The sequence below is a fragment of the Myxocyprinus asiaticus genome, chromosome 31 (assembly GCF_019703515.2).
Source record: "Myxocyprinus asiaticus isolate MX2 ecotype Aquarium Trade chromosome 31, UBuf_Myxa_2, whole genome shotgun sequence".
Lineage (NCBI taxonomy): Eukaryota > Metazoa > Chordata > Actinopteri > Cypriniformes > Catostomidae > Myxocyprinus > Myxocyprinus asiaticus.
This window is the reverse complement of record NC_059374.1, coordinates 41,355,512-41,374,381: the sequence shown is the minus strand read 5'-3', so window position 1 is coordinate 41,374,381 and position 18,870 is coordinate 41,355,512. Positions and strand designations below refer to the sequence as shown.

At 38.3% G+C, this 18,870-nt stretch overlaps 1 protein-coding gene across 1 annotated transcript in view; it reads right to left on the bottom strand.

Moving 5' to 3' along the window:
• The window catches only part of cwf19l2 (CWF19 like cell cycle control factor 2), a 40,158-nt gene extending 23,240 nt beyond the window's left edge, over nucleotides 1–16,918 (bottom strand). The window contains exons 1-7 of the mRNA XM_051666240.1: nucleotides 16,808–16,918; nucleotides 8,715–8,825; nucleotides 8,305–8,433; nucleotides 8,100–8,210; nucleotides 7,014–7,133; nucleotides 6,723–6,816; nucleotides 1,541–1,656 (exon numbers count right to left, since the gene is read on the bottom strand). Coding sequence (XP_051522200.1) covers nucleotides 1,541–1,656; nucleotides 6,723–6,816; nucleotides 7,014–7,133; nucleotides 8,100–8,210; nucleotides 8,305–8,433; nucleotides 8,715–8,825; nucleotides 16,808–16,900 — 774 coding nt within the window. The 5' untranslated portion in view covers nucleotides 16,901–16,918. The remainder of the gene's footprint in view (nucleotides 1–1,540; nucleotides 1,657–6,722; nucleotides 6,817–7,013; nucleotides 7,134–8,099; nucleotides 8,211–8,304; nucleotides 8,434–8,714; nucleotides 8,826–16,807) is intronic.
• Nucleotides 16,919–18,870: the final 1,952 nt, after the last annotated feature.

Below are 18,870 nucleotides of genomic sequence, written 5' to 3'. Positions count from 1 at the left end.
GATGTTTTTATTTTAAAAAACAACAACTACATAGATTTATCATATCACCAAAGTCTTTCTAGCAAGTCAGTCCACTGTCGGCCATCTCTGGAATGCTCTCGGGAGGCTATTTCCAGTCATGCCAGTGCAGTTCCTATCTACTTGAATAGGAAAACAAACGAAATCTCAAATACTGTTGGTCAAGATTAGATCAAAGGACATATTTCAAATCAGCCATAACACCTGACAACACTGGTATCATAAATTGTGCTTCTTTACCTCAGATTACGTTAAAAAACAAAATGTTCTCAGCTTGTATAGCCAATGTGCATGCGTGTTGCCTCTATCATTAAACTTTAATATGATACAGTAGTTCATAATTACTGTATTGCTCCAATTTGGCAATGACTTATTTTTTAATTTATTCTTCATTAGTATTTATTATTTATTATTGTACCCTTAATTGGTGTTACATTTTTGTGTGCAACAGGGCTGGGCGATATGTAAAAAATATTTTATCGATAATCGACTTAAAAAATATCGTGATATCCGATTATATCATCAACCTCCCTGCAGAGGGTCGTTGAATATTTATGCATTATTTATTTATTAAGATATTTCTAAATTCAAACAGCACTTAATTAAACAAATTAAACAAAATTAAAGCTATTAAAATAAGGAAATGATCAAAAAAATCTTACATAATCACCTTCCCAAATCCAAACAGTTACCGTACCGACTATGACAACAGGTGGGAAATTACTAATAGCCTAAAAATTAAGAACTAAAGAAAATTATATATTTAAAGATAATAATAATTATTATAATAAAAATAAACCATTACCCATCAACATATTAGTTTCATATTAGGTGTAAGCCTAATAAATCCCCTTGTGTTCCCAAAATAATGCTGCCTAAAGACAATAAAATAGAACTCAATTTTAGGTTCAAGGTGAACATGGTCTTGTATTATTTTATGATTTAATAACTTTCATCTTTGTTTCTTTAATACAAAGATATATTTGAGCGAACCTGCAGAGATGCGGATTTACATGCACGTGTTCCATGAGACGCTCCCGCTGCAGGCCTCTGAACAAACAGCGCATCAGTGTTTCTTCAAGCGTGTCTTTGTATTTAACAGTATTTCTTGTCATGTTACTCCAAGACGTCTTACAGGTTGCACACCACTGTTGCAGGTAGATGAGCAAACTTACCCGTTCATGAAATACCTGCATTTTTTTTGGACAAGGAGCTTGCGAATAAGGAGCTGGATTCAGCCTTGTTGCATTTTGCGGGTGCAAATTTCACACCCTGGGCTACTGTTTAAGCCCTAGTGTGCAAATTAATTCATGCCTTTCGTTAAATATGTTGTTTGTTACTTTCTTACACAGCAGTTTTGAGGTTTCAAGGGTTAATAGCATTACAAACCATGCAACCTACAATAATTTTAAGACTTATTCTGCACTACTGTCATCATACACAGCTAAGCTGCAAACGCTTGGCAATGCAAATGTACTATTTTGTCATACAGAGAGGGAGAGATGTGCGTTTGTTTGCTCACCCCGTATCTCTCTGCAACCACGCTCTCCACACTGCGCTGTTCTCTGTCGGCCTGCTCTTTCATCCTCTGATACGACTTCCTGAGCCAGCTCACCCCTCCGTCATTCACCACTCCAGCTGAGAGAGAAATCTCTTTAAAACATCTGTGAAATAAACGCTTCCTGCTCAGCATGTACAGAACAGCTTTGTGTGCCGTTTCTCTACTGCTCAGAGACAGACCCCACATCTGAATATGCATACTTCCCCACTTTAAAGTATGCAAAACAGTGGTATCGGAATCAGGTCCGGTACCGTGTTTATGAACTTGTACTCGCGCTTGTAAAAATTCTGATACCAAAAACAGATAACATTTGACAACGAATGTATTTCCGTAAACATTCAGCGCACAAATCAAAATCACGTCATGTCCTAGTGTGATTATTAATCCTTTAAGATCTGAGGCCATTTTTAAAGATTTTCTTGTTTCAGTGGCATACCTATAATTAAAGACTTTGTGTTTGGTATAATTTTAAAGAAAGATTTTCTAATTTTTTAATAATATAGATTATGATCAATTCTTACACTCAGCCTAAGAAACTGCTAAATTTTGTTTTACAAAAAAGCAAATATTTTTGAGCCAAAATTTTTCTTTTTTATCTTTATTTTACTGATTTGACATTATATATCTCAGAGTGTAAATAAGGTAGTTTAACTTTGGTCAAACATTTTGGGTATCCTTCCACAAGCTTCTCACAATAAGCTGCTGGAATTTTGGCCCATTTCTCCAGACAGAACTGGTGTAACTGTTTGGTTTGTCGGCCTCTTTGCTTGCACACACTTTTTCAGTTCTGCCCACACATTTCCTATCGGACTGAGGTCAGGGCTTTGTGACGGCCACTCCAATACCTTGACTTTGTTGTCCTTAAGCCATTTTGCCACAACTTTGGAGGTATGCTTGGGGTCATTGTCCATTTGGAAGACCCATTTGCGACTGAGCTTTAACTTTCTGGCTGATGTCTTGAGATGTTGCTTCAATATATCCACATAATTTTCCTTCCTCATGATGCAATCTATTTTGTGAAGTGCACCAGTCCCTCCTGCAGCAAAGCACCGCCACAACATGATGCTGCCACCCCCATGCTTCACGGTTGGGATGGTGTTCTTCGGCTTGCAAGCCTCACCCTTTTTCCTCCAAACATAACGATGGTCATTATGGCCAAACAGTTCAATTTTTGTTTCGCCAGACCAGAGGACATTTCTCCAAATAGTAAGATCTTTGTCCCCATGTGCATTTGCAAACTGTAGTCTGGCTTTTTATTGCAGTTTTGGAGCAGTGGCTTCTTCCTTGCTGAGCAGCCTTTCAGTTTATGTCGATATAGGATTCGTTTTACTGTGGATATAGATACTTGTCTACCTGTTTCCTCCAGCATCTTCACAAGGTCCTTTGCTCTTGTTCTGGGATTGATTTGCACCAAACTATGTTCATCTCTAGGAGACAGAATGCGTCTCCTTCCTGAGCGGTATGATGGCTGCGTGGTCCCATGGTGTTTATACTTGCGTACTATTGTTTGTACAGATGAACGTGGTACCTTCAGGCATTTGAAAATTGCTCCCAAGAATGAAACAGTCTTGTGGAGGTCCACAATTTTTTTTCTAAGGTCTTCCTAGAAAAAGATTTTCCAATGATGTCAAGCAAAGAGGCACAGAGTTTGAAGGTAGGCCTTACAATACATCCACAGGTACACCTCCAGTTCAGTACACCTCCTATCAGAATCTAATTGGCTAACTGTCTAAAGGCTTGACATCATTTTCTGGAATTTTACAAGCTGCTTAAAGGCACAGTTAACTTAGTGTATGTAAACTTCCGACCCACTGGAATTGTGATATAGTCAATTAAAAGTGAAACAATCTGTCTATAAACAATTGTTGGAAAAATTACTCATGTCATGCACAACCTGAGCTAGCAGCGCACAGTCCACCATATGTATCTCCTCCATAGAGCCGCTTGTGCCAACTCAGACTGCTTCATCAATGATGGTCAACACAAGGCTGGATTTGCTTCCAAGCTAAGGAACAAGGATGGATTGATACCAACTCTCCGTGACCCAACTTCAGATTTGCAAGTTGTAAGTTTTGCACTTTATACTTTTTTAATGTTTGCAATTTTGCTTTTTGAATTTGCTTGTTTGCACGTTGCTTGAAAAACACTTGTGAAAACATTGTGCTTTGTGTAACGTAGCAACTAGTCCCTAACTACCTTATTCCATAACAATGAAGCTGTAGCTCTGTTTTTAAGACTATTGGCGTTATTCTATATATATATATCTTAATAATTATGCATTTGCTCTGAAAAAGTTTAAAGGGTGATTTTTTTAATATTTCAACCAAACAGCCATTGTAGCCATGTAGATTCAAAGTGTTTCATACATAAAATAAAAATCTAGTTAAATATGCATGTTTTCCACAGTTTATTATTCACAGTTCAATAAATGAACCCAAGGAAGAAGAATATTTACTCACTTTTATTAAGGCCTATGTGCACCAATATACAACACAACATAGGGTCTGTTCCAAAACTTAGTGAGCTGCCTTGCTGTCTCCTGCCTGCATTGGCAGCTGTCTTCTATAGAAGCATCCTTAAGCCCAAAGTATACTTCACCTGTCCGTGTTCCGCGACAGTCCGCGCAACGTAATTTTCATCATCAGGAGTGTCCGTGGACATCCGCGCATGGTGTCCGCATGCAACCAGATTTTTCTGTCCGCACGGACTGTGCGCAGACAAATGCGCATTTGCAAGGTTGACTGTTGAGACAGAAGAGTCCACTAGGTGGCAATACGCACAGTTGGGCTGATATTGTCAATTAGTAGTCGAAGAACACATCCTTCTCCATTGTTCTGCTGTTCTTGCATCCTCTAATGGCGGATCCTCAGTTTTTCTTCTTCTTTATCCTTCAGAGTGGATGTCCTGTAAATGACACAACTTGGTGCTGCCCTCTAACGTCTGGTAGTGTATAACAAAGCAACTGTACTGCGCATGTGTCGAACGCATCCATTCGCGCTCATCCACGTGAGGTATACTTTCAAAGCTGTGCGCGCACACAACTGTGTGCGAGACGGAACAGAACGCGCAAAGTGAAGTATACCTGGGCCTTAACTGAAATGATTTGTAATGCTCTACAAAGGCAGCAGCTCCGCATGTCATTCAAATAGCGCTCCTCGCACGGACCGCACGCGAGACTCAACTCGCATCTGATTTCAATCAAATGCTGAGTTTGGAATGGCATACTACCCATACTAATCTTACTACTTCTGCCATTTGTGTCTAGTAGTATGGTAGTATGCAAAAACAAACAAAGCCACAGTCTTTCTAGCAAGTCAGTCCACTGGCAGCCATCTTTGGAATGCTCTCGGAAGGCTATTTTCAGTCATGAAATTTCAGCTGCTCTCTACTTGAATGGAGGGACACCAAAATCTCAAAAATAGTTAGTCAAGATTATGATCAAATAATATATTTCAAATCAGCAAAGTTTGACAACACTGGAATCTTTACCTAAGATTATGCTAAAGCACGCAATTTTCCCGGCTTGAATAGCTAATGCGCATGAGTGTTCGAGTTGATTGACAGGCGATGTCTGCATCTAAAAGGTGATTGGCACTTTTACATGTAAGGTGGGACTTCCTGTCTCCATCTGTTGACCATTGAGCATTTCAATTTCTCCAATTCATTTTAATAAAACTGGCATGTCTCTGCTAAATAGTCTCAATAGTTTAAATACAGGTGACACAAAAGGAACGAAGCGATACACTGATGAGCATAAATATGCATAGTACACACACATTTGGGTAAAATAGTCAGTTTTCTATTATATTTTCTAACTATACTTTTCAGTATTGAATGGATTATAAGTATATTATAATAAAACGGTATCTTGCTTCGTTCACCATCTTGGATTTATTTTTCCACCGAGCTCAACACGGTGCATTCTGGGATCGCCTACCCAGGGAAGTATACATATGATGCTACCTTAGAGTATGGCCAAAACTAAATATCTTAGTTGGCAGCATAATTAAGATACCTATCATTTGCAACAGCCTTTGCATCGGAAGCGTGTCTATGATGTCTTAAAATGCTGCCTCCGGAGGCAGCTCACTAGGTTTTAAACTGATTGCCATCCTCCAAAGTCCCACTTGAGTGGTCATGCAATGAAGATTTTCCGTGTAATAAAACCGGTCATTATTTCAAAAACGATTATGAAACGATAGTGGTATTTTCGACAACTAAAGCTGTTTTTCCTATTTCATAACTCGACCTTTGTTATGCACAATACAGTAAGATGATTGATTTAGTGTGTTCTCCGTGTTATTTATCCTGCACTGTTGTCGCCGGGGTATCCATGGCACCAGCAGGAAAGGCACAGCACACTTCCAGAAAGGGCTGTGGGGAGCAGCAGCTCCTTTGCATTTAAAGCTACAGACACTAAAACACCAGTTCTGTCTGGAGGAATGGGACAAAATTCCAGCAACTTACTGTAAGAAGCTTGTGGAAGGCTCCCCAAAACATTTGACCCAAGTTAAACAATTTAAAAGCAATGCTACCAAATACAAACAAAATGTATGTAAACTTCTGACCCACTGGGAATGTGATGAAAGAAATAAAAGCTGAAATAAATCATTCTCTCAACTATTATTCTGACATTTCACATTCTTAAAATAAAGTAGTGATCCTAACTGACCTAAGGCAGGGAATGTTTTCTACAATTAAATGTCAGGAATTGTGAAAAACTGAGTTTAACTGTATTTGGCATAAGGTGTATGTAAACGTCTGACTTCAACTCTATGCTGCTTACACACCGTCACTGATTACATACATTTAAAATATTTTAAATTAAAAATTGTATTTTTCAAAAATAGAATTGTTTCTGATTACATCTAAATATTCTTTAAAAAAATACATAGGCTATTTAATGAAAGTGCATGCTTATCCAGTTAAATAATAATTTACTGATGAAATCAAATCAGACATGACATCTGACATTTAACTTAAGTGTTGACTGTGGGAACCCTGGACATTACTGAAGATTCCTGAAGGTCTGAATTAACACTTGTGGGTCAAAGGTCATAGCTACACTGTTCCGCACTGCTTGCAGCTACTGTAATACAATAGTCTCTCAGATTTTGACCACAGTAAAGATTTCTACAATTACCCTTTTTAACCGCAGTACTGGCAGTTTCCTTTGGGGGCAACCCGCTTCCTCCATCCTTCCAGTAAGGGTTCAACTCTAATTTGTGAAGACCAGCCTGAGAGAGAGAGTAACACACAAAAACACATCAAACACAAATGTCACATTCATTGCACAACAAAAACATAACAAAACTGAATTCTAATGCAAAACGATCTTAGGTCCTCAACAAAAGCACTAGTGTTAAAACAGCCTAAGAATGCAACCAATTATACATTACACAAATTATACGTTATTTCAGGACACACTCCACACCTGTTCGATGGCCTGAGCTTTCTCCCTCTCTGCCTCCTTCTCCGCTTCCTTCTGTGCTCGTCTCTCTGCTACAGAGGTGGTCTTCATAGCCAGGAAGTCAAAGGTCATCCACTCATCTCTCTAAGGAAGGAACAAAAAAAATAAAAATAAGTGTGAGTGAGCTTTGTGCAAAACATATCTGCAGTATAACACAATAAAAGCTCATAACACAGATTACTTCTGAGCCTGCTCATGATGCCTCAAACCTTCAGCTGTCATTGAGAATGAATGAGCTCTACTGCAAATCGCTGTCAATTTAAACACCCCTTAAGACTCTCAGGGAGAGAGAGGGCTCTTTAGGTGGAGTAATAACAGTAATGTTAAGTTTAAGTAAGTAGGGGCCTGGGTAGCTCAGTGAGTATTGACGCTGACTACCACCCCTGGAGTCGTGAGTTAGATTCCATGGTGTGCTGAGTGACTCCAGCCAGGTCTCCTAAGCAACCAAATTGGCCCAGTTGATAGGAAGGGTAGAGTCACATGGGGTAACCTCCTCGTGGTCACGATTAAGGGTTCTCGGTCTCAATGGGGCGCGTGGTAAATTGTGCGTGGATCACGGAGAGTAGTATGAGCCTCCACATGCTGTGAGTCTCCGCGGTGTCATGCACAATGAGCCGAGTGATAAGATGCACGGACTGACGGTCTCAGAAGCGGAGGCAACTGAGACTTGTCCTCCGCCACCTGGATTGAGGTGAGTAACCGCGCCACCACGAGGACCTACTAAGTAGTGGGAATTGGGCATTCCAAATTGGGAGAAAAAGGGATAAAAGAAAAAAAGTTTCAATAAGTGGCTTTACTGTGTAGGACAACAATCACCCACTCTCTCTTCACAAGCTCTCGTTCTCTCTCTGTGAAAGTAAATTTCTTTCTGAAGTCTGTGATTATAGAATGCTGAAGGTAATTGGATCACGTTAAACAAGCAACGAGTAATGCTTTCAATGTGCATTAAATAATTAAAATATAAAAGTTTGCTTGATTTACACTGCTAAACAAGGCAGAAACACATTATCACGGTCTGTGAAAAGGGTCCATGATAGCATTGCATCTTACTTGGTTAGTATTGGTTGAGCTAACGGTGAGCGTGGTCTTTTGCTCCACCTTGCAGGTTTTGTCTCCACCCCCTGATTGGGGTGTGGCCTCCACCCACTCCTCCTCTGAGCCCTGAAATCAAACAAGGATTAACATAGGAAAAAAAAACACAAAAACATCAGTATTACTCAACAAACTCACACACCAAAGACATTTTCACACATACTTCAGAGCTGTCAGAAGAGCCATCTTCCTGGTCTTTCTTCTTCTCTTTTTTGACTTTCTTCTGCTTTTCTTTCTTACTCCTTTTTGCTTTCTTTTCTTTTTTCTTTTTCTTGTTTTTCACTGAATGCTCCTGTGTGCAAAAAGACAGGGAAAGAACGTGAGACAGAAACGAACAAATACAGCTAGGCTGGGATTCCCTGCTCACATGGCCTTGTTTACGTCATCAGAATATAATGGCTGGAAACTTTTGATGAAAAATTATGAAAGCAAACATTATTTTTCTTTAGAATAACATGCACTGGTAAATCCTGCAGAATAAGACCAGAAACATTTATTAAAATAATAATGCCAATTTTTATTTCATGTTAAGTTTGATGGGGGTCAGGCATTTTTTCCACTGTGACCTCTGACCTGGCCTATCTGCTGAAGTCGCAGGTCAACCTCCGGCAGCATCCAGGTGTCCTCACCCCTGGCCTTCCTCTCTGCCTTCCTCCGCTCCTCTTTCTCATACTTCTGTTTAGCCTACAAAGAGAGAGAACAGTAGTTTGTTTCAAATCATGGAAAGCTTGATTTTAATATATATATATACACACACACACACACACACACACACAGGCGGCCAAAAGTGTGGAATAATGTACAGATTTTGCTGTTTTGGAAGGAAATTGGTACTTTAATTCACCAAAGTGGCATTCAACTGATCACAAAGTATAGTCAGGACATTACTGATGTAAAAAACAGCACCATCACTATTTGAAAAAAAGTTATTTTTGATCATATCTAGACAGCAGCCATCGCTCCAACACCTTATCCTTGAGTAATCATGCTAAAATGATCACTTGGTACTAGAAAATCACTTGCCATTATATCAAACACAGTTAAAAGCTATTTGGTTCATTAAATTATTACAATTCACAAGTAATCCACCCAGCACTGCATTTAGCATCATAAGTGCAGGGCTCCAGACTAAAAAAAAATGACATAGGAGCCACTGGCTCCTAAAAACATTAAGGAGCCAAATGGCTGTTTTTAGTCGCCAAATCACAGAATTGCTCGATTTTGACTGCTTTTCAGAAACAAGATAGAAAGCCGAAGAAAAGGAAGACAGCTGATAACCCATTAATCGTTGGTTTAATAAACACAATATATTGTTGAGAAGATAAGATTGCATTCCCTTTTGTCTCAAATGTTCACACCACTTTCGTAATTTATTATGAGAATAAAAAATATAAGAGATAATATTTTTTATTTTATTTAGTACTGTCCTTCAGAATCTACATTACAGATAATTACATAAATTATAGTATGCATATAGAAGTCTGTTGTCTTCTTGAGCATCAATGAATGTTTGCACCTTGTGTAATAGTTGTGAACAAGTCCCTCAATTGCCCTAAGTGTCAAAAGCTTGATCTCATATGTGTATATATGCATATATAAATATACAGTCTTAGGCACATTATATTTTTCACAAAAACATGTGTCTTAAAATGGTTATTTTATATATTCTGCCTTTATCAGTAGGAAATACCAATTATAGATTTCAAAATTGCCTTTGCAAATAGAACTGAATTGAAGAAGAACAAGTAGTACTACAAAAGATGTCATGACCCCCACAGAGCCCGGATCTCAACATCATTGAGTCAGTCTGGGATTACATGAAGAGACAGAAACAATTGAGACATCCTAAATAGATAGAAGAACTCTGGCAATTCTCCAAGACTCTTGGAACATCCTATCTGCCAAAAACTGTAAAAGAAGGTGTACCTAGGAGAATTGGTGCTGTTTTATAGGCAAAGGTGGTCACACCGAATATTGATTTAGCTTTTTTATGTTTACTGGACTTTGTGTGACATTAAGTGATAAATGAAAACTATTTATCTCATTATTTTTGAAGACATCCTCACTATGCAAAAGTGCCTAAAACTTTTTTGCACAGTACTGTATAATTAAAAAAAATAATAATAATATATATATATATATTGCCTTAGTCTTTCTTTACGGATGGCCCAGACACAGAGACTACAAGAGTGCAAATTGAAAGAAATTCCAGATGCAGTTTATTGTGCTACTCCAATCCCAATCAATAATTAACAGGAGAAGAAAAAAAAAAGTGGTACAGAATACGGGACTTTTAATTATAAAGAAGCCCGAAATACACTTGGGACTCTTATTTTGAAATGTCTGCACTCCCAGATGTGAGCTCACTGACGGCTGATTCGCTGAGAAAGTGAATCTGATTCAAACTGTTAACTTGAGCTCCTGAATTCAAACCACCAGTTCTTTTCGGGTGATTCATGAAAAAGAACCGGTTCAAAAGAGTCATTTGTTCGACTCTCTCACGCTGGGTTTGTTGTTATGTGTGGTGTAGCGAGCTTGTCATCACAACAGAACGGGTGAAAAGCAGCGCGAGACACACTGGTGGTGCGCTCTAAAGATGTATTCAATAACTCACAAGATGATATCTGATGAAACCACATATGAATGCACACAACCCGGCTGTCTAGGTGTTAAATTATTGTCGCAATCAATTATTTTTGGTCGCATTTGCGACCATTTTAGTTGCAGTCTGGAGCCCTGAAGTGTAGTCGATTCCCGAGCAAAATCCTGAGTAACTGTTAAGGAACTGGAACCAGAATCGTTAAGCCTGAATACCAAACAATTCAAATCCCTACAAAAGTGTAGAAAATGGCTCCTTTGAAAAAGGCCACTGTTCCCACATAATGGTGATCCAATTCCCAATGTGCTCTAAGTCCTCGTGGTGGTGTAGTGACTCACCTCAATCCGGGTGGCGGAGGACGAATCTCAGTTGCCTCCGCGTCTGAGACCATCAATCCGCGCATCTTATCACGTGGCTTGTTGAGTGCGTTACCATGAAGACCTAGCATGTGTGGAGGCTTCACGCTATTCTCCATGGAATACATGCACAACTCACCACATGCCCCACCGAGAGCGAGAACCACATTATAGTGACCACGAGGAGGTTAACCCATGTGACTCTACCATCCCTAGCAACCGGGCCAATTGGTTGCTTAGGAAGCCTGGCTGGAGTCACTCAGCACGACCTGGATTCGAACTTGCGACTCTAGGTGTGGTAGTCAGCGTCTTTACTCGCTGAGCTACCCAGGCCCTCTATAATGGTTATTTCTGAAATTAAATCAGGACTATGCTGCACAGGCTTCTGTGTGCACTGCGGTGATAAAGGTTGAAATGTCAGTTCCTGTAGGAAGGCAAATGTGTGTACAGAGAAAACCTAACACAGGTGCTAGAGGGATAACACAAAGACTCACACGTTGTTTTCTGTGATCAAAACAAATCAATGTCTTACAAACGGGAAACAGTCAAACACAGTCCAAAAAAACAAGAACCATTTTGATTTTTACAGTGATAAAATAATGTAAATGTACACTACCGTTCAAAAGTTTGGGGTCACTTACTCATTCTTTATTATTTGTTTTCCCTCCATTTTAGAATAATAGTAAATTCATCAAAACTATGGATTAACATAAATGGAACTATGGGAATTATGTTGTGACTAAAATAAATCCAAAATAAATCAAAACTGTGTTATATTTGAGCATCTTCACAGTAGTCACCTTTTGTCTAGAATTTGCAGACATGTACTCTTGACATTTTCTCAACCAACTTCTTGAGGTATCACCCTGGGATGCTTTTTAAACAGTATTGAAGGAGTTCCCATCTATGTTGGGCACTTATTGGCTGCTTTTCTTAATTATTCGGTCCAAGTCATCCATTTCAAAAAACATTTTATTTATTTTTATTAAATTCTAGTTTTATAATGAAATAAATTAATATGGTGGCACAATTATATTTTTGTCTACAAAACCAATTTCAAACATTTAAGCATACGCCTTCAGATCAAAAGATTTTTAAGATCATGAGAAACATTTCAGTCAAGTGACCCCAAACTTTTGAACGGCAGTGTATTTTTTTTTTAAGAAGTTATTAGAGGACAAAGGATAAATCAAATGCGACAGAGAAGGGCTACTCTGTGTGTGTGTGTGTATTTGTGTGTGTGTGTTATCAGGCGAGAGCAGTGTTTACTCTCCTGTGATAGTCTGGACATATTAGTTCTGTTTTTCTCTGTTTTTTGTTTTTTTTGTTTTGTTTTTTAATCCTTGTGTAATGTACTGCAGAAATGGTAAAAGTAGTATGGTAATGTGCTATTCTGAACATTGAATCACTTATGATGAATACTATAGGACAGCGGTCACCAATTAGCGGACCGCCTTGGTTCCATCTGGACCACGAGATAATGACAACGGTTGTCCTATCTTAACATTTCTACAGTTTTAGTGAGCAGTGCATCAAAACAACAGAGCTATTCACACCACAAGCACTCAGGGGCAATCAGCGCTATATTATCTTTTTCTCAAGTGCCGAACACACTTCATTTCCCGCTCCATGCGCGTTACCTCTCTCCCTTGTGATATACACATGCCGTTGCATAAAGCCTGATTAGGCTACGTAGAGTTTCAGGCACGGTTATTTTAATCAACAGCAGCGGAGACAAGGTGAGCAGCAATGTAGGAGAAGACTGGCATCTTTCGTTAAAACACTGAAGAAAATGAGAATAAAGTGAAACTATCTTCATCTGTCTGATAAATGACTCGGATGATTCAGCTAATGCAGGTTTGTGACAGGACAAGTTCATGTGTCACCTTTTTAGACTAACGTAATTTTCCGTCAAATTTTAGCTTTATTAATCAGCATGTTACGTGCCTTTCATGACAAACAGTTTTGTTTTAATTTTGTGAAAATTAATCAGAGAAGTCATCGTCTACGATTATTAGTTATTATTAATAGAAATTATTAGTTATCCTGGCTAGTAGAGTTCTCTGCTTCTGATGAGAAAGTTCCCATTATTTCATAGTCAGCCCATTTATACTTAACTTAAGCTAACAGTATTTTTAAGATGTAAATTGTTAGTTTATTGCTATTAGATTCTCACTTTAGGAAAATGGTCCATTCAGACTTTTACATTTTCTAAATTCTCTCTCAGGGGACACCTCTGCACTCCCATAGAGTAACCTATATTTTCTTAGTCAAAAGTACTCCTATGTCCCATACAAAGTGATCTGAATGTAAAAATAATTCAAAATAAATATTCAGAATGTAAAACTATTCGAACACAAAAATCGGACTGCTGTCACCCAGCTTGAAAACAAATGTTGATCTTATCTTGTAATATTAATATCCAAGTGTCCTCGACTACTGAACTCTATAAAATACTTTATAATAGCCTAATGTTTTGGTAGAAGAAATCCCTCACACCCCACTGCTTTGGCTTTGTCTCTGAGCCAGTGTCCTCATCTCTGCTTTGAAGAGACTATCTTGACTGTTTAATTTTTTTCTTCTTTTACAAAGTACTATTGCTCCCAGTGTGGAAAGTTATAATAACTATCCCCCCCCCCCAAAAAAAAACTAAACAAAAAACAATTCAAAGCCATACTGACACCATGTAAGTTATTATTTTCCAGACCATTGCTATGGAGGAAATGTAGAGACTGGGCCTCTTGAAACTTTAATTGAATACCCCTGCTATAGGAGCTGTAAATGCCTCATATAATTAATGTATAATGGCTGTAAATTCCAATGACGGCAATGAACTCATAGTCACATATAATTACATACAGTTGAAGTCAGAAGTTTACATACACCTTAGCCAAATACATTTAAACTCAGTATTTCACAATTCCTGACATTTAATTGTCAAAAACATTCCCTGTCTTAGGTCAGTTAGGATCACTACTTTATTTTAAGAATGTGAAATGTCAGAATAATAGTAGAGAGAATGATTTATTTCAGCTTTTATTTCTTTCATCACATTCCCAGTGGGTCAGAAATTTACATACACTTTGTTAGTATTTGGTAGCATTGCCTTTAAATTGTTTAACTTGGGTCAAATGTTTTGGGTAGCCTTCCAGAAGCTTCTCACAATAAGTTGCTGGAATTTTGGCCCATTCCTCCAGACAGAACTGGTGTAACTGAGTCAGGTTTGTAGGCCTCCTTGCTCGCACACGCTTTTCAGTTCTGCCCACACATTTTCTATCAGACTGAGGTCAGGACTTTGTGATGGCCACTCCAATACCTTGACTTTGTTGTCCTTAAGCCATTTTGCCACAACTTTGGAGGTATGCTTGGGGTCATTGACCATTTTGAAGACCCATCTGCGACTGAGCTTTAACTTCAAGGCTAATGTCTTGAGATGTTACTTCAATATATCCACATAATTTTCCTTCCTCATGATGTCATCTATTTTGTGAAGTGCACCAGTCCCTCATGCCGCAAAGCACCCCCACAACATGATGCTGCCACCCCCATGCTTCACGGTTGGGATGGTGTTCTTCGGCTTGCAAGCCTCACCCTTTTTCCTCCAAACAAAACAATGGACATTATGGCCAAAAAGTTGAATTTTTGTTTCATCAGACCAGAGGACATTTCTCCAAAAAGTAAGATCTTTGTCCCCATATGCACTTGCAAACTGCAGTCTGGCTTTTTTTATGGCAGTTTTGGAGAATTGGCTTCTTCCTTGCTGAGCAGCCTTTCAGGTTATGTCAATATAAGACTCATTTTACTGTGGATATAGATACTTGTCTACCTGTTTCCTCCAGCATCTTCACAGGGTCCTTTGCTGTTATTCTGGGATTTATTTGCACTTTTCGCACAAAACTACGTTCATCTCTAGGAGACAGAACACATCTCCTTCCTGAGCGGTATGATGGCTGCATGGTCCCATGGTGTTTATACTTGCGTACTATTGTTTGTACAGATGAACGTGGTACCTTCAGGCATTTGGAAATTGCTCCCAAGGATGAACCAGACTTGTGGAGGTCCACCATTTTTTTCTGAGGTCTTGGCTGATTTCTTTAGGTTTTCCCATGATGTCAAGCAAAGAGGCACTGAGTTTGAAGGTAGGCCTTAAAATACACCCACATGTACAATTTAGTACACCTCCTATCAGAAGCTAATTGGCTAATTGTCTAAAGGCTTGACATCATTTTCGGGAATTTTCCAAGCTGCTTAAAGGCACAGTGAACTTAGTGTATGCAAACTTCTGACCGACTGAAATTGTGATATAGTCAATTAAAAGTGAAAAAATCAGTCTGTAAACAATTGTTAGTAAAATTAATTTGTCATGCACAAAGTAGATGTCCTAAACGACTTGCCAAAACTATAATTTGCTAATATGAAATCTGTGGAGTGGTTAAAAATTAGTTTTAACGGGGGCCTGGCAAGTATTGATGCTGACTACCACCCCTGGAGTCACGAGTTTGAATCCAGGGTGTGCTGAGTGACTCCAGCCAGGTCTCCAAAGCAACCAAATTGGCCCTGTTGCTAGGGAGGGTAGAGTCACATGGGGTAACCTTCTCGTGGTCGTGATTAAGTGGTTCTTGCACTCAATGGGGCACGTGGTAATTTGTGCGTGGATCGCATAGAGTAGCATGAGCCTCCACATGCTGCGAGTCTCCGTGGTGTCATGCACAACGAGCCAAGCGATAAGATGCATGGATTGATGGTCTCAGAGGCAACTAACAATCTGCAACTATCGCCATAGATTTTTGCCGATAACCGATAGTTCCAAAAAGCAACTATTAGCACCGATTAATCGGTACAACCAATATAAAGTATTGGTCTGTCTCTAACGATTAGACATAAACAGTGTTGGGTACATTACTCTAAAAAAGTAATTAATTGCTAACTACTAATTACATCTTCTACGTGTAATAAGATTACTGTACTAATTACTCTTTCTGAAAAGTAATTGCATTACTTATTTCGAATTACTTTCTAAAACCATTATCAACCTCGACCAGATGAAAAATACAAGGATAGACATAAACTGTTCTTTTAATTCTTCCAAATAAATCATATAAAATCAAATAAATTATTCATGAACTGGCCGAAGAATTTAAACGGGCAGCGTTAAACTAGAAAACATACATTTTAACATTAGATGTTAAATTCACATTTGTTTTATATAGAATTGCTCTAGAGTCTATACAGCATTTAACACAATTACATCAGAAGTAACTAATTACATTACTGGAAAATTAAGAGTAATCCCTTAATTACAGTAATTAATTACTTAGTAATTACACTCAACACTGGACATAAATCAAACAAAATACATAAAACTAAACGAATGAATTAAACTCAGAGGCAAAACACTGTCTCTAAATATATTTACGTAATTAAAGCAGTTCAAAACAACTGTTATTGACCAAATATCCATAGAAACAGCTTAGACGTTGACTGAGCTTGACAGAAAACAACCTTAGGAAATCAATAACACGCAAAAAAAAAAAAAAAAAGGCGAAGCAAAAATAACAAAACAACTAAAATCCCAATAAAAACGTAAAGAACAGAGTTTAATGTGAATGTTTGTAAACAGCACACATCTGCTCACGACATCAGCCTTTATTCAATTCACTAGGTCTCGTTCTGACCGAATTCATCATTAGATGATAGTTTAAAATGTTTACCTGTTGTAGTACTTGTTCCCTCTGTTCTCTTTTGGACTCTTTTCTGGATTTAATGCTGTTTGCGCTCTCAAAACTCACACCAGACGACGCCATGATGCTGCCGTGAACAGGCTCCCAACTGTCGCGAACAGCTACCGTACCGCGCCGAGAAGTGTCGCATTGTGCAGCACATGTTTATTCCTGCAGGAGCGCTGTATGGCTCACAAATCTGAAATTCTGTTGAGTATCGATAAATTGTTTTGAGTCACAAATGGAGACAATTTTATATTAAAAAGTCTGTTTATCTAAATGTATTAATTCCAAATACTTTTAACTGAGTTAAAATGGAAATATGCCCTATAAATCTTCACAACGTTTTGTTTTTTAAACGCCCTATCCAGCACAAACAAACGAGTGTGATTGGTCCATCGTGACAAGCGTTGAGAAAAGTAACATATTTAAACCCGTTCTTCATGGACAGATCATCACAATGCCTGTGAAAAAGATGCAGTTTGTTTCAGTATGTTGATACCAATGAAATGTGCTTAATTCTTGTGCGACCTTCGGGCCATTTGTGTTTTTTCGTTCATTTTGGCTGTGTTAAGGCCAACGGCATACATTTAGCCAAAGGTGTGTGTTTGGGGGGGTTATTTTGATATTTCAACCTCAGTTCCTATAATACATCTATAATACACTGTGTACACAAAATAGTTACACTCAGGACCTTAAGGACAAAAATGTCCCCATTGAAACCCTTAAAACTGCAATATTTGTCAGAGCTGTAGCCTAGCGGGCTGCGCTCATGACATGTGGTGCTGATACACTGCAGGTGACCTGAGTTAGAGTCCTGGCTCCTGAAGTCCTTTCCCAATCCCATTTCCTGTCATCTCTCTACTTTCCCTATCCCATTAAAAAGCCATAAAAAAACTGCAATATTTGATCCCAGTGCCATTAAAGTATAATTTCATGAATTCTATGATATTATGCTTTCATTCCGGAGCCCTGGTTTCAAATATATATATTTTTTTTATATTTTCCACCAGATGCCGCCATTTTTCTCATGTTTAGCCTATGGAGCAAATACATGCTTTTCCCCTATTTTCTGTTTACTGTATTATAGAGCACTGCAGGCCAATTGAATAAATGATGCAGATAAAATTGTGTGGGTGTGTTGGTATGGATGTCGAGTGTGTTTTGTATATGTGTGTGTGTTTGTGTGTGTAAAAAACAACAGTGGCATTATGTAAACAAACTGGCATTTAAAGTAAAATCCTGAAAATGAATGAACATTTGGTAGTTATGATCAGGACTGATGTTGGTTAAAAAAATCAGTGAAAGTGGAAAAAAATATTAATATATAATATTTTTATGGCAGTTTTTTGATGTGGACATTTTTGTCCTCGAAGGACCTCTGAGTAATTTTTTTTAAATTGACGCACAAGGGTTAATGTGGCAGTTTACAGGAGATCATAGACATCACCATAATGAATGAGGTGAAAACAGGGAACTATTGGTGTGAAATAAAGAGACTGCAGCAGCTGTTAAAAGTGATGGCCCTGTTATTTATGTCAGGCTATTGACATTAATGAAACAAGCCATTCAGGATCATTATTACACGCCTACAAAATAAATACAGAAATTGACATGAAATAATGATTTGCAGTAAAAATTATGGGAAAAGAAGAAAAAAATGTCACCTGAATTTAACCTGTGGTTTGCCTTCATGTGGACCTAGGAGCTCCGACGTCCGAGTTGGGCATTCTTTATTATGACGTCACGCATTCAAGTCAAAAAGAAGCTACAGAAGGAGCCAAACTAAAGCAAATACACAAAACACGACTGCAAAAACTCATTTTTCTTTTATCCTTGTGAGTGAATACACCTGCATTACTTTTACATGACCTACATGGTCATGTTACAAATTATTCATTAATTTGCATAAAACAAACCACAAAGGGTGAGTCATTACTTTTACATTAGTTGTCTTTATGCTCTGCAATATTATTGAAATAAAGCAATAAAATTTAAATGCTTTTGCAAAATCATTGCTTTCATTATCTTCAAGTCGATATGCCCCTTCCAAC